A 24,135-nucleotide genomic window follows, 5' to 3' on the forward strand; every position below is an offset into this window, starting at 1 on the left:
TGAACCTACCAGACTGCACATGAGATAGGTTAAGGGAAAATCTATTCAGTTGCAATAGCTGTATCACTTAAGTTAAGCAACGTTGTACGTGATTGGTATCCAGATGGGTGACCATCTGGGCAATCACATGCTGTTGGCTTTTCCCGGCCCCACTCAGGCTGGATGAGGTCAATGTGAGGAGGCTCAGGAGAGTGATAACTTGTTGCCAAATTGAAATCTACCCCTAATGCCAATTAAAATTAATCAAAATGTTTACATGCTTTCTTTTTATTCCAGGACAATACCAAAGGTGTTCTGAAAGTGACCGGGTATCTGCGTGGTCAGAACCTCTCAGTGAATTCCTTGGTTCATATCCCCGGCTGGGGAGATTTTCAAATGCTCCAGATTGATATATCAGATGATCCTCATCCTCTAAATCCACACAAACAGGATGGAATGGCTGAGGAGAGTGTGAGAGTTCTGGATAAGGCTGATCCTGCTAAACAGGTAAGTACTTACTTGATCATAATGATCAACTGATTGTCTGGGTATCACACTAGGCTTGACCACAGGAAATTACCCGTGAATTGAACCCAGAACCTCCTGTGGGGTCGAAGTTTTTTCGACTCTGTGCTTGGAGTTCGGGGTGCACTCATCCTCGTGAGGACAATCGAGTAGCGACCAGTGGCGGCATTGTCAGCCCAAAAAGATTATTGAATTATGGAAATTAATTGCAAAGTGATGCTGTGATATCCACTAAAGTTGTGAAAAAGCTCCGTTTTACCACAAAGAATATGAGATTTATTTCGTTTCTCTTCTTTCACCAGGTTTCTCTTCAGAGTGAGATTGTGCCGGACCCAATGGATGCAGAGCAGACATGGCCTACCGGGGAAGAATTAGCCGAGGCTGAGGCTAATAGTAGTCAGGGGAAGGAAGAGGCGAAGACACGGGCCAGAGTAAAAAAAGTACCGCGCGGCTTTTCCGACTACCAGGCTGCTTGGATACCTGATAGTGATGCAGGTAACATCTGATACTAATGGTTCAGTGGACGGAGTTTCAGGACTTATTAAGGAGGGTATGGTTCATGTTTTTCAACAGAGAAGATATTGAGTGGTTCAAACCTGTGGAGCTCAGAACTAAATATGGAAGGCGGACTTTCTCTTAAATCTCTTTCTTTCAGATTGGCCTATGCAAAGCCCCAAAAGTGATTGTGGTCAAAACTCAATAAGCAAATATGTGGTAGATCTTGAACATGTTGTACCTACAAATTTCAACAAAATCAGACAAACCTTTCGGGTCTCTCATGTGACCGGTCAAGTCTACCTGATAGTGAATGGCTGGCTTACGTTTTTAAGGGTTGGTTGGGTGATATTTTTTTTCTTCCACACACCTTTCCAAGCGTTTTCAAATTTTTTAAACTATCCTGTCGTTACCACGACTTTCTCTAATTCGGACAATTTTTTTCTCTCTTTCCTACAGAGGAAGAATTCATGAGTTCAGATGAGGAGAGTGAAGACGGGGACAGTGAAGAAGAAGATGATGATGATGCAATGTCAGTGGCAGAATCTAGCGGGAAGATGGAAGCTGATGAAGAAACAATGAGCACGTATTCTGAAGTCCCTGTAGACAAGGACAAGTATGACAAAGCCATGGACATGGAAGAAGAACAGGAAGCTTTGGCTAAACTACAAGGTAAGTAGGGTCGAAAGTCAATGGTCTATGGTCACCGTCCACAACGGAGAACCGACCATCGACCAGAGCCTAGTACCGACCCAAGAGAAAACAAACCATACTTATGAATAGAAGCGTCTTCAACGGAGCACTGACCAAAGTTCCGACCATAGTAACGACCCTCACAGAATAAAAATTTGTACTCCTTTTTCGATTGCAAATATTTCAACGGGTTACTTTCTGGTATTCTTGTGTTGACCCAGCACCTACATGGGAAATATTGTGTCTCTTCTCGCCCATCTGATGAAAGGCATACTACGGGACAGGCATCCTACAACATAGACCACACGAGTTTAATGTGGCAGTTGTTTCAATATAGCATTTAAGTAAAAGGGAGGAATTTTTAATTGTGTTAAGCATATTTAAATGCTTGTCACAAATATCGTTCCCCAATTAAAACACCTAGATAAATGTATGACTTTATTTGGACTCGAACCACCAACCTCCAGATCCAAAATCCAACGCGTTAACAATTGCACTACTGAGGTTGGTTTCAATATAGCAGTTGTGAAACACTCATCTTGAAAAAAAAAAAAAAAAAAAAAAAAAACAAACCTCCCATTCCTAGGCAACAATATCAGGTATTTGTCTATTGGTCAGGACCTTAATGTAAGATTAAACTAGGTTTAACTCGAACCAAGTTAATACACAGCTTGTGGTCCCGGCCAACAGTGGGTTGCCCCATGGCCAGATTTCAGCAAGGTATCCCTTCCTTCTCCAGATTTTGACAAGGTATCCCATTCAAGCGAGTTGCCTGAAATATCTTTAGTGGGCTTTATTTTACCTTTGTTGGAAGTTGATCTTGTCACTTGGCTCTATTCTATGAAATTGTAAGATATGTACATAGGTACTTTTGTATCTAAATTTCATTTTAAATACATTATTTTACTCTCTTGTTACATTATATTGGATTGTTCATCGTATCATTTTCCGAAAGAGCACTGAATCTCAATCCGGAGATGGTGGGTTCGAATCCCGCCTCTGACATAAAAAGACAAACCCAATGCAAAATCATCTAGGTAGAACTTAAGTAGTGTCCACAACTTCACATTATTTATTTTATTCATTTTACAAGTTTCCATTTATTGGTTTTTCAGAACAACTCTCTCATCAAATAAATTGTTAACAAATGGTATACCCATCCGTAAAAGCCGTATTGTGTCTCTTCTCGCCCATCTGATGAGAGGCATACTACGGGACAGGCATCCTACAACATAGACCACACGAGTTTAATGTGGCAGTTGTTTCAATATAGCAGTTAAAAGGGAGGAATTTTTAATTGTGTTAAGCATATTTATATGCTTGTCACAAATATTGTTCCCCAATTAAAACACCTAGATAAATTTATGACTTTATTTGGACTCGAACCACCAACCTCCTGATCCAAAATCCAGCGCGTTAACAATTGCACTACTGAGGTTGGTTTCAATATAGCAGTTGTGAAACACTCATCTTAAAAAAAAACTAACCTCCCTCCCATTCTATTCCCCCCTCCCCAGAAGCTCACATGGACGCGCAGTTCCCAGACGAGTTAGACACGCCTCTGGACACACCGGCCCGGGTTCGATTCCAGAAGTATCGTGGCCTAGAGTAGGGCTTTTTCGAGACGATCTTTTTTCACCGCTAGAGTGCAGCACTTCGCGGAAAAGAAAAGTAGGGGAAATGATTGAAGAATGCGATAACTTCTCACACGTGCTTTGTTTACTTTTTTCTTTTGACCAATGACCATGTGACTAGAAGTGATAAAAATTAAAAAATAAAAATGGTTTTTTGCTGAAAATCTCCGAAAAAGAGCTTTTCTTTTTCTTGTAACTGTACAGTTTAATCATGTCAGTATTTCAGTAATGTGCTTTAATAAGTTGTGATTGAAGTTTCCTTTGTTCTTCCACCTCTGTATTCTATAAGATGACCAAAGCCATGGCTGTAGATCAACAGCAGCAAAGTCATCGACCAGGACTTTTGAAGCAAACTAACAAATCCCACAAACATGGCAAACATAAGAGCAAAGGCTCCTTAGAAACCCTCAGAAAAGGTAGGTACTAACAGAGGGTCTCTTAAAACTCCGGCCTAGAGTCCTTCCGTACGTCTGCCTGGGACCCCAAGGAGAATCTGCCTCTGGACTATGCGAGGATCTTCCAGTTCCAGAACTTTGATAGGACGAGGAAGCGAGTGCTCAAACAGATTGAAGACACGGAGGGTGCTCAGGTGAGAATAGGGAAGAATGTCTTGGTTGCCTTGTAAGCGCCAAGTCGTGGGTTTGTTTCAGGACTTATTAATAAGGAACCTTTAGGTAAGGAGTTGTTATTAAGGAGCCTTCAGGTAAGGAGAAATATTATTAAGGAGGGTATGGTTCATGTTTTTCAACAGAGAAGATATTGAGTGGTTTAAACCTGTGGAGCTCAGAACTAAATATGGGAGACGCGGACATATTAAGGAACCTTTAGGTAAGGAGTTGTTGTTATTAAGGAGCCTTCAGGTAAGGAGAAATATTATTAAGGAGGGTATGGTTCATGTTTTTCAACAGAGAAGATATTGAGTGGTTTAAACCTGTGGAGCTCAGAACTAAATATGGAAGGCGTGGACATATTAAGGATAGGAGCCTTTAGGTAAGGAGAAATGTTATTAAGGAGTTTCAGGACTTATTAAGGAGGGTATGGTTCATGTTCTTCAACAGAGAAGATATTGAGTGGTTTAAACCTGTGGAGCTCAGAACTAAATATGGAAGGCGTGGACATATTAAGGAGCCTTTAGGTAAGGATAAGTAATATTAAGGAGGGTGAGGGTATGGTTCATATTCTTCAATAGAGAAGATATTGAGGGGTTTAAACCTGTGGAGCTCAGAACTAAATACGGGAGACGCGGACATATTAAGGAGCCTTTAGGTAAGGAAAAAATATTAGGGAACAAGGCTAAGCTTTAATGAACTACTAAACTGAAGTACTACTAAGAAATAGACAATCGCGCAATTTTCGTTTTCGATTTCACGTCAATACTACTTGTACAGTCTATACTCTATAGGTAGTCTGGCTGGGGGTCTTTAAACAGGGAGGATACCAGCCTGAATTTTCCCTTGCTAAAGAAATAGCAAAGGTTGAGTGTGCGAAGGCAGCCAAAACCAAATGTTAGCCCAAAGCGATCACCTTAGTTAAGGCTGATTGCGAGGCTGTTGAAAAATCGCTGACCCCGTCTGAACACGGAAAAGAAAGAAGAAGACTACTTGTACATTTTCTAAAAATGTGTCCGGGGGGTCGAGCGGGGTCGACTATGTGTGGACATACCTTATTTCTATTGAAAGTGACCGGGATAGTTTTTTTTCTTCTTTCTTCTAACCAACCTCAGTGGTGTAGTGGTTAGCGCGGTGGACTTCGGATCTGGAGGTTGGTGGTTCGAGTCCAAGTCATGCCATGGAATTCGGCGTAGTGCATTAAGCAGGGAACGACATTTTTGACAAGCATTTATGCTCAACACAATTAAAATTCCTTTTTTTTTTCTTCTTTTCTTCTCAAAATTGTTCAGATCCCTACTAACTATGTTTCTTTCCTGCGTTTTCTTGCAGGTACTCATGGCCATATGAAGTGTATGTTCGATGGTCAGCTGAAATCTCAAGACACGGTCCTCATGCATCTATACAAGCGTGTGTTTCCCAAATGGAACTATGAGGTGGTGTCCTAGGCAACATGGCCTAGAGTCTTTCCGTACGTCTGCCTGGGACCCCAAGGAGAATCTGCCTCTGGACTATGCGAGGATCTTCCAGTTCCAGAACTTCGATAGGACGAGGAAGCGAGTCCTCAAACAGATTGAAGACACGGAGGGTGCTCAGGTGAGAATAGGGAAGAATGTCTTGGTTGCCTTGTAAGCGCCAAGTCGTGGGTTTGATTCCCGCCCAGGGCGAACTTTATTCAGATAAGGTTCGTTCTCGGAGTGGCTAGCTTTCTCCTATCCTGTCTTCCTTCTATTTTCGCTTTCGGGACAATAAGACCTTAGTCACAGTTCCCTCTATCAAATATCTTCCTGTCTTGGTGGTGTAGTGCCCAAGACGGTCGCCTGGTAAACAGGAGGGCGTGGGTTCAATCCCAGCTGAGGTATGGAATTTTATCCTCAATATAATTTGAGAATTGGACCACAATAATAGTAGTAGCCTACTGCTAGAGTAAAGGGACCGCTTTTGTATTACTTCAAGGCACATTCTTTTACATCAAGTGCCTATCTAAGAACGGAAAAGTTCGGTCAGAAAAATTCCGCCCTGGCCGGGATTTGAACCCAGCACCTCCAGGTTGAGAGTCAATGCTCCTGACCACTCGGCCACAGAGGTGGATGTTACCACTGGACTAATCTTGCCCCCCCCCCCCCCCCCCCTCAGGTGGTGTCATAGGCAACAATTTCAGCAAGGTATTTATTGGCCAGGACCAAAATGTCAGATTAAACTTGATTTAAATTAAACCGAGTTTAAATACAGATTGTGGTCCCGGCCAACAGTGGGTTGTCCCTTCCTTCTCCAGATTTCGACAAGGTATCCCATTCAAGCGAGTTGCCTAAAATATCTTTAGTGGGCTCTTTATTTTACCCTTATTGGAAGTTGATATCAGATATTTTCTTGTTTTAATTCTATGAAATTGTAAGATATGTAGGTACTTTTGTATCTAAATTTCATTTTAAATACATTATTTTACTATCTTGTTACATTATATTGGATTGTTCATCGTATTATTTTCCGAAAGAGCACTGAATCTCGATCCGGAGATGGTGGGTTCGGGTCTCGGCTCTGACATAAAAAGACAAACCAAATGCAAAATTATCTAGGTAGAACTCAAGTAGTGTCCACAACTTCACATTATTTATTTTATTCATTTTACAAGTTTCCATTTATTGGTTTTTCAGAACAATTCTCTCATCAAATAAATAGTTAACAAATGCAAATGGTATACCCATCCGTAAAAGCCGGAGCTTGTGCCACGGATGGGGAAATAAATAATAAATTAAATCGATCAGCATCGCCTAGAACCTGTATGAAGTAAGATCCTTAGCCAGCCTCGTTAGGTTGGAGCGTAGTGCGACTTGTAAGCGCTAGGTCACGGGTTTGATTCCCGTCTGGGGAGGATTTTATCCTAAACTGATGAGGTTCGTTCTCGGAGCGGCTGTTTTTCTCCTATCCTGTCTTCCTTCTCTCTTCGCTTTCGGGACGACCTTAGCAGTTACAGTTCCCTAAGTTTATCCTATGGACGCTACTTTTAAACGTTTCTTTGTTCAACAATTCCCCGGGCAATTCATCAAGAGAGTTTACGCCTCAAGTGTCTACCGTTTAGATTATGCAAGATCTTATCTACCCTCTTGAGAATATCAGTATTCATTAGAGTTACATTAGAATCAAGAGTACATACCTACTCGTACATTGGAGTTGGAAGTGTGTATATGACAGGGTTTATACGCGACCTGGAAAAACTGGAAAAGTCATGGAATCTGAAAATTGGCCAAAAGGTCATGGAAAATCGTGAAAATTTAAATAAAACCTGGAAAAGTCATGGAATTTGCCACCCGGTCAAAAATTAAAAATATTCAAATTAAATATCAAGTTTTTTCCGAAAAACGGCCTGCGGCGCATTCCCCCTTATATTCCTTGCCGTTCTGCATGTTGCATATTTTATTTAAATGAAGGGGTAATCTTACTGATTTTCAAGTACCTCCGCCCCCTAATTTTCTGGAAAACTCATGGGAAATATGTTTTTAAGGACCTAGGGTCACCGACATATCAAAATAGGACCTACCTACTATCGCATCGGTTGAACTATGTCCTACCTACAACTCGACCGAGACACCTACCTATTTAATTAACATTGCATTCTTTGTCAACACCGCTCATACTATCGTACTTCCAAAATTTCTTTGTCGCTTAAATTTTTCACATTATTATCATATTAACACTATTCACATTATTATCATATTAACACCCTGGTATCTGTGGTAATAGATCAGTTGCGCTTACTTGGGTGGTGTTTCAAAGTCATAGAGCAGGAAAAATGAGGACCAACGGAATTTTCCTTTTTCTTCTCTGGAAAAGCGTATAAACCCTGTATGAGTTATAAGTACATTACCTTATTATATCTTGTTCGAAGTACATTAGAGATTAGAGTTACAAGTACCAAGCACACTGGAATTATGAGTATATTAGAGCTTGTTAGAAGTATTGTAAGTGTCCCCGGGGGTAGATAATGGAAGCGTGTGTCTGTTACTGGGGTCTTTGTCTTTACATGTGTCAAGATAAGCAATTATGTGTCAATCAGCACCTTGAGTTCAATATTGATTTATGCGACTTGTCACGCGGTAACGCTATTCCTTACCTTATTATTCAAATATTTATACTGTCGGCTAAGACTATAAACTAACTCGTGTCGGCTGAGACTAGAAACTAACAAGACCTATTAATTCACAATCTGCTAAAACTAAAAAGTCCTGTTATCATACCGTCACGTCAGCTCAGACTGACAAGTCTGACCTGTTATGATATGAAAAAGATATGCCTTAATTTAACAGGCTGAGGTTTAATACCTACTAAGTTACCTACCAGAATAAATCAAAGAATGAACATATTGAATTCCCAAGTGTCTGACCTGTTAAGATATGAAAAACTTCACCTGTTATGATATGAAAAAGGTATGCCTTAATTTAACAGGCTGAGGTTTAATACCTACTAAGTTACCTACCAGAATAAATCAAAGAATGAACATATTGAATTCCCAAGTTAGAAATGGCCGAATGTGATGTGTCCAGATGGTTTTTTACTCATCCAAATACTAACCACGTAGGACGGTGTTAACTTGAGTGATCGATCCTTCTTACACTGTGGGATACCATGTCAACGTTCAATTCACTGGACCCCATTCTTTCAGACCATTTTTGCGGAATCCGCGAGCAATTTCCAGGAATTCCCGCGTAATTTCGTAGAATCTCGAGGCCATTTTGAGGAATTTCTGTGCTATTTCCGGGAATCGTTTCGCGGAATTTTGGGGTTATTTCCCGGAATAATCCATACATTTTGTTCCCACAAACACTATATATTCTCACAGATTGAACCGCGAAATTATACTTACATAATTATTGATTCTTATACCTATGTACTTACATTATTTTATTGATTCTTTCTTATACCTACTTACATAATTATTGATATAGTCTCCTCGTATATTGATTAAATTGATTTGTTTGCTGACAGATGACGTGAGTTGCTAATCTTATCTAGTGTACACTCGATTGTTTCATTGTTAACTTTTATTGATTAGGACGTGAGGTTCGATAGTTCGATGTCACTTGAAGATTTCCATGTAATGACATTTGAGATGTACATGACAAAACTAACACAGATAACACATGGGGTACTGCACGTTCACATTGACGTATTGAGCCGCTTTGGGCATAGCATTTGCCTTGTACCGTAGTCCACGGCATCGTCTGATAAGCCGCCAGATCTGTCAGACAGTGTGAGTGGCTGGCCACAATATACCTCTTTAAGAGAAACTATCTCATGGTCTTAAAATCACAGGGCAGCATACGCGCCCTGTTGTACCACATCTCAAATTATTTGTGGTAAATCCGGCGTGCAAGCCTAGTGTGATAGCCGTTAGCCTCTAGGCCACGGAGGCTACCTACCCCTTGTACCAAAAGACAGCATCCCATTCCGCCACGCAATAAAAAGGTCCTTTAAAATCCAATCTTGGGTAGCCGAAAAAAATAGCCGGGGTGGGGTATTATTCGTGTATCATCACTTCATCAGCTCTAAGTTTTCTCCACATTGCGTAATCGGACATAAAAACTCTATAAGAACAACATGTGTCAAGCACTAAGTGCGAACACATGTTCGCACTTAGTGCTTGACACAAGTTCCCCGCTCAATTCACTTTGCTACTTTTTACGACTTGGCTCGGACTTGAACCACCAACCTCCAGACACAGAATCCACCGTGCTAATGAACCACTGAGGTTGGTTCTTTGAAGACTCGGAGAAAAATTACAAGAGAATTTTTCTTCTTTAAAGGCAATTGAAGCAGGGAAATTACAAATGTGATCATCTGATCACACATCAAATCATAGTGCGAAATAATTGTCCAATATGAGTCAATGAGAAAATGGGAGGAAATTTCCACACATTCTCTGGCACTGGTCATTATAGGTAGTGATGGGTCGTGGGTAAATACCCACTGGGTGGGTAAATAAAAATTGGGTATTTACCCGGGTATTTATCCACCCCCAGGGTGGGTAAATACCCGGGTATTTTAAAAAAAGAAGAAAAATAAACAAAAAACATCGTCACTTTTTTTTTTTTTTAATTTCCTGGGCACAAATCGACTGAGGTGCTTCTTGAAAATACCCGGGTATTTATAAAAATTGGGTATTTACCCGGGTAAATACCCAGGGTATTTACCCCAAAAATAAGTACCCGGGTATTTACCCATCACTACCTGCCTATGAGGTTATTATGTCTAATTATGAAACATAAAACATAAGTAGGTAACATGTTTATGTACCAATGTACCTTATTATGTTTATTGCCACGTTTGTCAATGCGAGGTAGCATATTTATGTTTATTACGTAGGTATGTACGTTTATTTTTACGTGTTAGGTATACTGCGTCATTGTGTATTTACCCTGCTTCCTATCTCGAAATTTCTACTTACGAGTATTTCTCGGAATTTCTATGTACCTATAAAGAGAGAAATATGGGGTATGTTTGTATGTCTGGTCCGTCTGTCCAAATTGTTTTGGGAAAACTGTGATAGAGAGCTTTGTTCGGGGCAGTTATTGTAACGTCATCGCGGGAGCGTATGCTGATTCCGTGTCTTCAGTGAAATAAGATTTATCGGTATTTTTTTAATCCATTATTCTCCGGATCTAGAAGTCGTAGGAGAAAAAGAAAAATTCCCTAGTTCCTCATTTTTTTTCTGCTCTTTGACTTTGAAACCTCACCTAAGTAAGCGCAACTGGTCCATTGATAAAATGTACACAAACGCAACTCTTTTCAGTGTCAGTCAGTTCGTTCTCGGAACGGCTGGCTTTCTCCTATCCGGTCTTCCTTCTCTCTTCGATTTTGGGACGATAAGACCTTAGCAGTTACAGTTCCCTCTGTCAAACGTCTAAAAAAAAAAAAAAAAAAAAAAGTCGTAGTGCATTAGGCAGGGAACGAGATTTTTCACAAGCATTTATGCTCAACACAATTAAAATTCCTTTTTCTTTTCTTTTCTTCTCAAAATTGTTCAGATCCGTACTAACTATGTTTCTTTCCTGCGTTTTCTTGCAGGTACTCATGGCCATATGAAGTGTATGTTCGATGGTCAGCTGAAATCTCAAGACACCCAGGGCGAACTTTATTCAGATACGGTTCGTTCTCGGAATGGCTAGCTTTCTCCTATCCTGTCTTCCTTCTATTTTCGCTTTCGGGACAATAAGACCTTAGTCACAGTTCCCTCTGTCAAATATCTTCCTGTCTTGGTGGTGTAGTGCCCAAGACGGTCGCCTGGTAAACAGGAGGGCGTGGGTTCCATCCGAACCGAGGTATGGAATTTTATCCTCAATATTATTTGAGAATTGGACCACAATAATAGTAGTAGCCTACTGCTAGAGTAAAGTGACCGCTTTTGTATTACTTCAAGGCACATTCTTTTACATCCAGTGCCTATCCAAGAACGGAAAAGTTCGTCAGAAAATTTCCGCCCTGGCCGGGATTCGAACCCAGGACCTCCGGGTTGAGAGTCAATGCTCTTGACCACTCGGCCATAGAGGTGGGTGTTACCACTGGACTAATCTTGTCCCCCCTAATCCTCTTCTCCACAGCCAGGGTGGTACATCACCGTACACATTGACAACGTGCTCGAGTCCCAGTTTCTCGCCTACCAGGGTGCCCCGTTCCTCATCTACGGTCTCCTACCGCACGAACACAAGATGTCCGTACTCAACATGCTACTCAAACGTCCGAGCACGCTACAACGCACGCAGGACCCGGTAGCTTCTAAGGAGGAACTGTGGTTCCAATGCGGGTTTAGGCGCTTCAAGGCGAGCCCGGTGTTCAGTCAGCATACGAACGGGAACAAGCATAAGGTAATGGAAAGTCTAGTTTTTTACAAAACAATAATTAAACGCTTTAAGGTCTGGCTGAGGGACTATAAACAGAGAGTAGATCAGCGTCTAGCTAGGGGACTATGGCGTCTAAGGAGGAACTGTGGTTCCAATGCGGGTTTAGGCGCTTCAAAGCAAGCCCGGTGTTCAGTCAGCATACGAACGGGAACAAGCATAAGGTAATGGAAAGTCTAGTTTTTTAAAGCGTTTTATTATTGTTTTGTTTTTTACAAAACAATAATTAAACGCTTTAAGGTCTGGCTGAGGGACTATAAACAGAGAGTAGATCAGCGTCTAGCTAGGGGACTATAAACAGGGAGAAGAGTAGAAGACTAGCCCAAATTTCCTCACGCTATATAAATAGCGAAGGTTGAGTGCGAAGGGCATCCCACTCGGAAAAATTTGTTTAACCAAAACCAGTTGGCCTCAAAGCGATCACTCTAAAGCTGATTGAGAGGCCGACGACAAACGCCGACCCCTCTGAAATGGGAAAAGGCAAAGAAGAAGAATTATTGCTTTCTCCTATCCTGTCTTCCTTTTCTCTCTTCGATTTCGGGACGATAAGACCTTAGCAGTTCCCTTTGTCAAAACTCTTTTAAAAAAAGCTTCAGTCCAGTCAAATTTATTACTTTTCGTTTCAATTTGTTTGTGTTTCAGTACGAGAGATTCTTTCAGCCTGAAGCCACTGTGATAGCAACATGTTATGCTCCTATACTATATCCTCCAGCGCCTGTACTCGCCTTCAAGAAAATGAAGGACGATTCTGTGGTAAGTGTTTTTACGAAATATACTTACCTACCCTAGAGTAAAAATTAAGGTAGTCAAGAAATTTTGTCTGGATGGGGGATCTTAAACAGGGAGTAAGTAGGTATACCAGCTTGAAATTTCCCTTGCTAAAGGAACAGTAGATGTTGATGTTGGCCTCAAAGCGATCACTCTGAAGCTGATTGAGAGGCCGACGACAAACGCCGACCCCATCTGAACATGGGAAAAGGCGAAGAAGGAGAATTATTGTTTTGTTTTTTCGCTACTCACCAAGCCTAGATAGCTTGGTGTGTAGCGCATCTATGTACCTTGTAAGCGCTAGTTCGCGGGCTCGATTCCCGCCCGGGGAGGATTTCATCCTGAACGGATAAGGTTCGTTCTCGGAACGACTGGCTTTCTCCTATCCTGTCTTCCTTTTCTCTCTTCGATTTCGGGACGATAAGACCTTAGCAGTTACAGTTCCCTTTGTCAAAACTCTTTAAAAAAAGAAAAGCTTCAGTCCAGTCAAATTTATTACTTTTCGTTTCAATTTGTTTGTGTTTCAGTACGAGAGATTCTTTCAGCCTGAAGCCACTGTGATAGCAACATGTTATGCTCCTATACTATATCCTCCAGCGCCTGTACTCGCCTTCAAGAAAATGAAGGACGATTCTGTGGTAAGTGTTTTTACGAAATATACTTACCTACCCTACAGTAAAAATCAAGGTGGTCAAGCAATTTTGTCTGGATGGGGGATCTTAAACAGGGAGTAAGTAGGTATACCAGCTTGAAATTTCCCTTGCTAAAGGAACAGTAGATGTTGAGTGCAAAGGGTATCCAGTCGTAAAAAAATTGTAGCCAAAATCAGCGCTGATTGGGAGGCTGACGGAAAAACGCCGACCCCATCTGAACACGGGGAAAAGCGTGAAAGCCTCTTCACAAATTTGTTTAGTTTGAGATAACGGTCAAGTACAATATCATACATATTTCTGGACATGGTCTTCACTTGACCGGAGTGGATTATGGACTGTCCCCTATCTAGTAGACGTTAAAAAACAAGACTATAGATAAAAGGACAGACGAGTTGATATATTTCGACCCAGATGTTGAGTGCAAAGGGCATCCAGTCGTAAGAAAATTGTAGCCAAAATCAGCGCTGATTGGGAGGCTGACGGAAAAACGCCGACTCCATCTGAACACGGGGAAAAGCGTGAAAGCCTCTTCACAAATTTGTTTAGTTTGAGATAATGGTCAAGTACAATATCATACATATTTCTGGACATGGTCTTCACTTGACTGGAGTGGATTATGGACTGTCCCCTATCTAATAGACGTTAAAAAACAAGACTATAGATAAAAGGGCAGACGAGTTGATATATTTCGACCACTACTATGGCCATCTTCAGAACAACTCCTGAAGATGGCCATAGTAGTGGTCCTGAAGATGGCCATAGAGTTGTTCTGAAGATGGCCATAGTAGTGGTCGAAATATATCAACTCGTCTGTCCTTTTATCTATAGTCTTGTTTATTAACGTCTACTAGATAGGGGACAGTCCATAATCCACTCCAGTCAAGTGAAGATACTCTTCACTAATTTTGAGAACACCACAGCATTACTAACAGTCTCCTTTACCCATTGTATCAAGTATATAATTTTCCTTTCTACTCTTTTAGCTAATGAACGAAAAAAAAGGTAAAATATAAGAAGACTCTGGTAGCTAATGCCACCACTGATTTGCTACTGGTTTAAAGTAGCTACTTAATTGTCCTCTCAGCCATGTAAATTTTTTTTATAAATAACCCTGTACTTTTATTTGTTTCTCCCTCAGGAGTTGATAGCGGTGGGCTCAGTGCACTCAGTGAATCCAGATCGTCTCATTGTAAAGCGAGTCATCCTAAGCGGCCATCCACTGAAAATACACAAGCGATCCGCAGTAGTGCGCTTCATGTTCTTCAATAGAGAAGATATCGAGTGGTTCAAACCTGTGGAGCTCAGAACTAAATATGGGAGACGCGGACATATTAAGGAACCTTTAGGTAAGGAGAAATGTTATTAAAGGAGTTTCACATGCTGGAATCGTAAAATGGATTTTTTCCCGAGCTCATTGCTCTCAATGATAATATTAGGTTCGGACCAGCTAAAGCGGGACAAAATCGGTACTTTGGGCGAAAGCGGGACATTTTAGCGCCCCCCAGAGGATTTCTCGGGACAGCGGGACCAAAGGCTCCAAAGCGGAACTGTCCCGCCGAAAGCGGGACGTATGGTCAGCCTACGTATGAACCGTATCATTATGTATATTAACTATGAATATGTAGCTTTGTAATTGAATTGAATTGAATATGCATAATATGACGTAGATATGTAAACCATCATATGTACCTATAATATTGTAGACATAAGTTGAAACTGGTATATCATAATAATAAAATAATCGTCCTGTCTATCAAGAGATCCTAGCAGTCAATGTGAAACCCAAATATTTTGCAATATGTCTTGGCAGCCAGGGTGTTGAAGTATCTCCTTGGCGAAAGTACCACAGAGGTCTATAATGAATTAATGAAATACGGCTCCTCTTGTAAAGCCCTTTTGGTTGTTTCTCCTTCGTGGGTTACTATTTTTACTTTCCTTATCCTATAGGAAGGAAAGTAATGTAATCGGGTCAAGATAACCCGCGGCGTGCTTACAAGGCAGACGATGTAATATCGAAACATTACACTGGTACCTATATCTAAATTGGTTTTTGTCGTTTCTTCCATGTCAACTATCAGTTTTTGCTTTCAATAGTTTTAATTAGTAGGTATTTTATTTCTAAGGACCTAGGGTCACCGACATATCAAAATAGGTCCTAGCTAGGTACTATCTCATCGGTTGAACTATGTACCTACCTACAACTCGACCGAGACACCTACCTATTTAATTATTACATTCTTTGTCAACACCGCTCATACTATCGTACATCCAAAATTTCTTTGCGGCTTAAATTTTGGACTATTCACATTATTATCATATTAACACCCTGGTATCTGTGTTAATTTGTTGTCAGCATATTTAAACCCAGGTTATACCTACTATCTTCTATGGAGGTTCGTCTACATTACAGTCGGCCGAAGTTAATCGCTGCTTGTTATGTTAACAAAGATGTTCGGCTAACTAACTGGTTTCGTGCTTATGCTTACAAATAATGAAAAAAAAAAGTTGCTAGAGAGGTTTGGGGTTCCCAAAACAAAATCTAAATAATTTTTGTCAGCTTTATTTAAAGGCTAGAAGGTAGCGCGCCTGCTTTGTAAGCGCTAGGTCGCGAGTTCGATTCCCACCCGAGGCGAACTTTATCCTAAACAGATAAGTTTCGTTTTCGGAACGGCTGGTGCGTTTTCTACTAGGTAAGTAGTAAGTACCTATAATAACTATAAAAAATGTAGTTAAAATTTTCTCTAATAAACTGTTGACGTATCAATTAGTTCAATAAGTAGCTCGATTGATTGGCAAAACCCACAGGCTCGTCAGGAGTTGCAAAGTATTATCTGTTGCCTCCTCACTTGACACATGACATGTCCAGATAAGAGAGGTTTGGGGTTCCCAAAACAAAATCTAAATAATTTTTGTCAGCTTATTTAAAGGCTAGAAGCTAGCGCGCCTGCTTTGTAAGCGCTAGGTCGCGGGTTCGATTCCCACCCGAGGCGAACTTTATCCTAAACAGATAAGTTTCGTTTTCGGAACGGCTGGTGCGTTTTCTACTAGGTAAGTACCTATAATAACTATAAAAAATGTAGTTAAAAATTTCTCTAATATACGGTTGACGTATCATTAGTTCAATAAGTAGCTCAATTGATTGGCAAAACCCACAGGCTCGTCAGGAGTTGCAAAGTATTATCTGTTGCCTCCTCACTTGACACATGACATGTCCAGATAAGATAACTGAGTGACATGCTGCCTGCTGCCCTTTCAAGCTATTTAAGCTATCAATACTCTTTAGAAAGCCAATGGATACATACCAAATTTCAAGTCTCTAGCTCTTAGCTCTTACCGTTCTCGAGATATTTAGTTACAGACAGACAGACACACACACGGACCAATGGATGAAACTTTGGATTTAGGCTCTGGGGACCTCAAAACGTGTTTTGGCACTAAAATCTGACCATCGAAAATTTGACCCGATTACATTACTTTCCTTTCTATAGGATAAGGAAAGTAAAAATTGTATCGACTGTCTATAAAAGACAGTGAATACGCGTAAAAGCAACTTTAGAGTATTCTGTACAACGCAACGGGAATACCTACAATCTAAAACAAGTTGGCACTCATTGCTTTAACCACAAAGGTAGTTAATAGTTATCTGGGTACTTGTAAAAATAATCTACCTACTTGTAGAGTTATCTTCTCTCGCTAACTAGTTAGCGGGTTCTTAAAGAGTTTGATATGTCAATCTTAAAAATATCGTACGAGGTAAGGGCTTCCAAGACCTATCACAGGGATTTAGATAGTGTCGCTATTACAAACATTCTAACAAACAGACCAATTAAACTCTTTTTTCGTCCAAAAGATATGTAGCTAAAACAAAAACACCAAAATTCTCTAGATCGTTGTTCATCGGCTAAAGCCTGTCAAAATACCGTCACCACGATTCTTTTACTGTCATAAAACAAAAAGAAAAGCTTCTGAGGAGATAGAAAAGGAAAAGAAAAATCAATCGATTACATACAATAATAAAATATTTCGTTCTTCTTTAATAGGCAGATACAGTATAAATAATATTCCTGTTAAAACTAGGATAACTTACGGCTAACAAGTGAGTGATACAGAATTACAGATAAATCTACTTGTGGTCTTATTTCGACTACTCTAGCAAACACAATAGCTTAGAAAGAAAAGACAAAAAATATTTTAAGTAATCTCAATATATGATGTGTATTAACAAAACCAACAATGAAAACACACATTGAACCAAAAATACGGGTAATACTTAAAGAAATGGGAAAGTTCAACTTAAAAGGAATTGACGGTTGATCCTACATATTGCTTTTTCATTTGGTTTCTTGAATGTCAAGTAAACCACTTGGTGACTTAATTTGGAAATGGCTGAAAAACAAATTAAAAACATAGAAACAAACACTGGCAGTCTGGGCTTCGAACCACAATCCTCAAATATGATCCTTGATTGATCAACAAGTTAATGCTCAATGGGCACTACCTTTTCGGCTCTTAGACGCTAACGACCCCTAGCGAATGCTTCGTGAGTTTGGAGTTAAAGATTACAAATTCTCATCAGTAAATGGTTTCCTTCAAATTAAATTGATCCCAAGGGCAAGTTAAACCTAGACCCTTGACAAATGGAGTGAGCCTAAAGGCATGTGTTCCAATGCACTCAACCCCTTAAATCCGTCTTAAGGGGAAAGTTTTTCTCTTTAACTTCGACAACTCAAGAGTGCCCTTGACAAAAAGGAGTGGCTCAATCCTACTTCCCCTCTTAGGCGGCAGCGACACCTAGCGACTTTTGCAGGTACTCGTCGAACAAGTACAGGGATAGACTGGGGCCTCCATTCTCGGTATACTCAGACATGCTGTGTTGAAACGATTACAAGAGAGAGGACTTACGCTGAACAAGAACAAATGTGAATTTTATTTGACGGAAATTAAATTCTTTCCTACATATCTCCCTACCTAGTACCTATTTTGTGATGATTATTTCAAATTCACTAAGCAAAACTCCAAGCTGATACCTACCAACTATGTATTTTGTATGCACGATTTGATTCCCGGGCAAAATGAGTTCAAATATTAAAAAAAAAGAACTGATAGAGTGAACTGTAACTACATATTAAGTTGCTATAGTCCCGAAATCGAACAGAGGAAGGTACTAAGGTAGGATAAGAGAAAGCCAGACATTACGAGAACGAACCTTTTCTGTATTGGATAACCCGCGACGTGCTTACAAGGCAGATGGTGTAATATCGAAACATTACACTGGTACCTATCTAAATTGGTTTTTGTCATTTCTTCTTAGTCAACTATCAGTTTTTGCTTTCAATAGTTTTAATTAGTAGGTATTTTATTTTTAAGGACCTAGGGTCACCGACATATCAAAATTGGACCTAGCTAGGTACTCGGTTGAACTGTGTACCTACCTACAACTCGACCGAGACACCTACCTATTTAATTAACATTGCATTCTTTGTCAACACCGCTCATACTATCGTACTTCCAAAATTTCTTTGTCGCTTAAATTTTGGACTATTCACATTATTATCATATTAACACCCTGGTATCTATGTTAATTTGTTGTCAGCATATTTATTTTTTTTTATTTTAAGAGGTTTGACAGAGGGAACTGTAACTGCTATGGTCTTATCGTCCCGAAATCGAAGAGAGAAGAAAGACAGGATTGGACGAAAGCCAGCCGTTCCGAGAACGAACATTATCCCATCAGGATAAAATCCGCCCCGGGCGGGAATCGAACCCGGGCAGAAAGCCAGCCGTTCCGAGAACGAACATTATCCCATCAGGATAAAATCCGCCCCGGGCGGGAATCGAACCCGGGTCTAGCGCGAGCCGTTCCGAGAACGAACATTATCCCATGAGGATAAAATCCGCCCCGGGCGGGAATCGAACTCGCGGCCTAGCGCTTACAGGATAAAATCCGCCCCGGGCGGGAATCGAACCCGCGGCCTAGCGCTTATAACCCGTTCCGAGAACGAACATTATCCCATCAGGATAAAATCCGCCCCGGGCGGGAATCGAACCCGCGGCCTAGGTGTTCCGAGAACGAACATTATCCCATCAGGATAAAATCCGCCCCGGGCGGGAATCGAACCCGCGGCCTAGCGCTTCCATCGAGAACGAACATTATCCCATCAGGATAAAATCCGCCCCGGGCGGGAATCGAACCCGCGGCCTAGCGCTTACAAGGTAGAAGTCTTATCGTCCCGAAATCGAAGAGAGAAGGAAGACAGGATAGGAGGAAAGCCAGCCGTTCCGAGAACGAACATTATCCCCGCCCCGGGCGGGAATCGAACCCGCGGCCTAGCGCTTACAAGGCAGACGCACTACCAACTAAGCTAACTAGGCTGGCAAAGAGAGAAGGAAGACAGGATAGGAGAAAGCCAGCCGTTCCGAGAACAAACATTATCCCATCAGGATAAAATCCGCCCGGGCGGGAATCGAGGATAGGAGAAAGCCAGCCGTTCCGAGAACGAACATTATCCCATCAGGATAAAATCCGCCTCGGGCGGGAATCGAGCCCAGTGGCCTAGCGCTTACAAGGCAGACGCACTACCAACTAAGCTAGCTAGGCTGGCTGAACCTTAACTTAATTTATGCCGTAGGACGAAAGCCAGCCGTTCCGAGAACGAACATTATCCCATCAGGATAAAATCCGCCCCGGGCGGGAATCGAACCCGGGTCTAGCGCCGTTCCGAGAACGAACATTATCCAGGATAAAATCCGCCCCGGGCGGGAATCGAACCCGCGGCCTAGCGCTTACCGCCTCGAGAACGAACATTATCCCATCAGGATAAAATCCGCCCCGGGCGGGAATCGAACCCGCGGCCTAGCGCTTACAATAGAAGTCTTATCGTCCCGAAATCGAAGAGAGAAGGAAGACAGGATAGGAGGAAAGCCAGCCGTTCCGAGAACGAACATTATCCCCGCCCCGGGCGGGAATCGAACCCGCGGCCTAGCGCTTACAAGGCAGACGCACTACCAACTAAGCTAACTAGGCTGGCTTGTCAGCATATTAAAACCCAGGTTATACGTACTATCTCCTATGGAGGTTCGTCTACATTACAGTCGGCCGAAGTTGATCGCTGCTTGTTATGTTTATGTTAACAAAGATGTTGGGCTAACTAACTGGTTTCGTGCTTATGCTTACAAATAATTAAAAAAAAAAAAAAAAAAAAGTTGCTAGAGAGGTTTGGGGTTCCCAAAACAAAATCTAAATAATTTTTGTCAGCTTATTTAAAGGCTAGAAGCTAGCGCGCCTGCTTTGTAAGCGCTAGGTCGCGGGTTCGATTCCCACCCGAGGCGAACTTTATCCTAAACAGATAAGTTTCGTTTTCGGAACGGCTGGTGCGTTTTCTACTAGGTAAGTACCTATAATAACTATAAAAAATGTAGTTAAAAATTTCTCTAATATACGGTTGACGTATCATTAGTTCAATAAGTAGCTCAATTGATTGGCAAAACCCACAGGCTCGTCAGGAGTTGCAAAGTATTATCTGTTGCCTCCTCACTTGACACATGACATGTCCAGATAAGATAACTGTGATGTGACATGCTGCCTGCTGCCCTTTCAAGCTATTTAAGCTATCAATACTCTTTAGAAAGCCAATGGATACATACCAAATTTCAAGTCTCTAGCTCTTACCGTTCTCGAGATATTTTGTTGACAGACAGACAGACAGACACACACACGGACCAATGGATGAAACTTTGGATTTAGGCTCTGGGGACCTCAAAACGTGATTTGGCACTAAAAACTGACCATCGAAAATTTGACCCGATTACATTACTTTCCTTTCTATAGGATAAGGAAAGTAAAAATTGTATCGACTGTCTATAAAAGACAGTGAATACGCGTAAAAGCAACTTTAGAGTTAATTGTACAACGCAAGGGGAATACCTACAATCTAAAACAAGTTGGCAAGGTTGAGTAATTGGCAACTCATTGCTTTAACCACAAAGGTAGTAGTTATCTGGGTACTTGTAAAAATAATCTACCTACTTGTAGAGTTATCTTCTCTCGCTAACTAGTTAGCGGGTTCTTAAAGAGTTTGATATGTCAATCATAAAAATATCGTATGTGGTAAGTGCTTCCAAGACCTATCACAGGGATTTAGATAGTGCCGCTATTACAAACATTCTAACAAACAGACCAATTAAACTCTTTTTTCGTCCAAAAGATAGCTAAAACAAAGAGCCGCAAAAACTCTCTAGATCGTTGTTCATCGGCTAAGGGTTTTCTGTTAAAAGTCCTAACTTCAAATAAAAACACTTGTTTCATACTAATATTATTGTTATGAGTATTATTATCTTGTTTTCAAAAGTTAAGTCAAACGTATCATGTGGCCCGCGGCCTGATCTCGTATCCAAAATTTGGCCCGCCTTCAAAAAAGGTTGAGCGCCCTTGGGCTAAACCCTGTCAAAATACCGTCACCACGATTACTTTCATAAAACAAAAAGAAAAGCTTCTGAGGAGATAAAAAAGGAAAAGAAAAAGCAATAGATTACATACAATAATAAAATATTTCGTTCTTCTTTAATAGGCAGATACTGTATAAATAATATTCCTGTTAAAACTAGGATAACTTACGGCTAACAAGTGAGTGATACAGAATTACAGATAAATCTACTTGTCGTCTTATTTCGACTACTCTAGCAAACACAATAGCATAGAAAGAAAGACAAAAAATATTTTAAGTAATCTCAGTATGTTTGTGTATTAACAAAACCAATAATCAAAACACACATTGAACCAAAAATACGGGTAATACTTAAAGAAATGGAAAGTTCAATTACAAAGGAATTGACGGTTGATCATACATATTGCTTTTCCATTTGGTTTCTTGAATGTCAAGTAAACCACTTGGTGACTTAATTTGGAAATCGCTGAAAAACACATTAAAAACATAGAAACAAACACTGGCAGTCTGGGCTTAGAACTCGAATCCTCAAATATGATCCTTGATTGATCAACAAGTTAATGCTCAATGGGCACTACCTTTTCGGCTCTTAGACGCTAACGACACCTAGCGAATGCTTCGTGAGTTTGGAGTTAAATATTACAAATTTTCATCAGTAAATGGTTTTCTTCAATTTAAATTGATCCCAAGGGCAAGTTAAATATAGACCCTTGACAAATGGAGTGTGCCTGAAGGCATGTGTTCCAATGCACTCAACCCCTTAAATCCGTCTTAAGGGGAAAGTTTTTCTCTTTAACTTCGACAAGTCAAGAGTGCCCTTGACAAATGGAGGTGGCTCTATTCATTCTCTCACAGCTCTCTTCTTAGGCGGCAGCGACACCTAGCGACTTTTGCAGATACTCGTCGAACAAGTACAGGGATAGACTGGGGCCTCCATTCTCGGTATACTCAGACATGATGCTGTTCATATCGGCCAAATATCCGGCCAGGGTGCGAATGTTGCTGGAGTACTTATGCACGAATTCCTTCTCAATGAAGGAGCTGATTTCCGGATCGTGATAGGCTTGGCCGAGACGTATGGCCTCCTTGTGGATGTCGTGGGCACCGGCCGCGAGTTCCTTCTGCAGATCTACCGCGGTGGCCAGAGAGTTGTACTCGGTGATGGCCGACTTCTTCTGCTCGTCCACCTGGGATTAAACATATAAATGCTTTTAAAAATTGTGCTCTTTCAAACTATTCGAATGAATGAGGGGTACAAAGATCTATTCATCTCGTGCTACGATCTAGTGGTGGAAAAAATGAGGGCCACACTTGTTACTTTGTTTCAGAACAAACACAAACATATAAATGCTTTTAAAAACTGTGCTCTTTCAAACTGTTCGAATGATCTTGTTCTAAGCTGACAGTCTAAATAAAGCACTACTTACTCGTACATAAAAACCTGCCTCGGTGGTGTAGTGGTCAAGGCGCTCGCCTGGTAAACAGGAGGGCGTGGGTTCAATCCCAGCCGAGGTATGAAGTTTTCACTACTTACTCGTACATAAAAATTGTTTGCGCGATGTGTGTGAAATGAACAAGGATCTATCAAAAATGAATTTTATTCAATGAGGGTTTATGAATTTTATTAGATCTTAACAAAACTGGAGGTTTTACAAAGGGAACTCTAACATCTGAGGTCTTCAGTTTCCAGGAGGGCGTGGGTTCAATCCCAGCCGAGGTATGGAATTTTATCCCCAATATAATTTGAGAATTTGACCACAATAATAGTAGTAGCCTATTACCTACCACATACTCTATTAAATTCTTACTACTAAACTCGCGTTAACCTTGAGGTATTTATTCTGCACGTAAAATAAAATCCGCAATCTCAAGATGCCTAGAGTTGGTCCGAGCTTAACTTCATATCACGACCTCTTCAGTTTCCAGGACCCTTAGATGAATAAATTCATTGAAACTGTCAGAGCATGTGCCTTAATCCTAACCAACAGGGCCGTATCCAAAATTTTGTCGAGGGGGAGGGGGCCCGAGAGTCCTAAATACGGCCCTGCTAATCATTGTACTATCGTCTAAGTCTCAGAGTGCTGGTCGTGTTTTGTCCTCAATATAATTTGAGAATTTGACCACAATAATAGTAGTAGCCTAATGCTGGAGTAAAGGGACTTTTCAGTCCTATGCGAGTAGCATAAATAAGCACTATTATTATTATTAAAAATTGTTTGCGCGATGTGTGTGTGAAATGAACAAGGATCTATCAAAAATGAATTTTATTCGAGGAGGGTTTATGAATTTTATTAGATCTTAACGGAACTGGAGGTTTCACAAAGGGAACTCTAACATCTGAGGTCTTCAGTTTCCAGGAGGGCGTGGGTTCAAGCCCAGCCGAGGTATGGAATTTTATCCTCAATATAATTTGAGAATTTGACCACAATAATAGTAGTAGCCTA

The 24,135-nt window shown here is 40.9% G+C and overlaps 2 protein-coding genes and 1 long non-coding RNA gene across 3 annotated transcripts in view; 2 read left to right on the plus strand and 1 right to left on the minus strand.

The window, feature by feature from the left end:
- LOC103514873 (pre-rRNA-processing protein TSR1 homolog) overlaps positions 1-14,613 on the plus strand; it is a 17,676-nt gene extending 3,063 nt beyond the window's left edge. Inside the window, exons 5-13 of the mRNA XM_026827722.1 lie at positions 277-486; positions 807-999; positions 1,459-1,671; positions 3,210-3,291; positions 5,389-5,530; positions 11,530-11,698; positions 11,896-11,990; positions 12,469-12,579; positions 14,386-14,613. Coding sequence (XP_026683523.1) covers positions 277-486; positions 807-999; positions 1,459-1,671; positions 3,210-3,291; positions 5,389-5,530; positions 11,530-11,698; positions 11,896-11,990; positions 12,469-12,579; positions 14,386-14,613 — 1,443 coding nt within the window. The remainder of the gene's footprint in view (positions 1-276; positions 487-806; positions 1,000-1,458; positions 1,672-3,209; positions 3,292-5,388; positions 5,531-11,529; positions 11,699-11,895; positions 11,991-12,468; positions 12,580-14,385) is intronic.
- LOC113469802 lies at positions 4,068-5,388 on the plus strand. The gene is made up of 2 exons (XR_003393105.1): positions 4,068-4,154; positions 5,267-5,388. It is a non-coding gene; the product is annotated as an uncharacterized LOC113469802 (long non-coding RNA).
- Positions 14,614-21,775: 7,162 nt separating the features above from the next.
- Positions 21,776-22,878, minus strand: LOC113465277 (ferritin heavy chain-like; the record flags this gene model as incomplete). Its single annotated transcript, XM_008479791.2, is given in 1 exon segment — positions 21,776-22,878. A coding segment is annotated over 1 exon segment (324 nt), but the record flags the coding sequence as incomplete, so codon positions are not given.
- Between the last annotated feature and the right edge of the window lie 1,257 nt (positions 22,879-24,135).

This window comes from Diaphorina citri, unplaced genomic scaffold (assembly GCF_000475195.1).
Source record: "Diaphorina citri unplaced genomic scaffold, Diaci psyllid genome assembly version 1.1 scaffold1238, whole genome shotgun sequence".
In the NCBI taxonomy this organism is placed as follows: Eukaryota; Metazoa; Arthropoda; class Insecta; order Hemiptera; family Psyllidae; genus Diaphorina; species Diaphorina citri.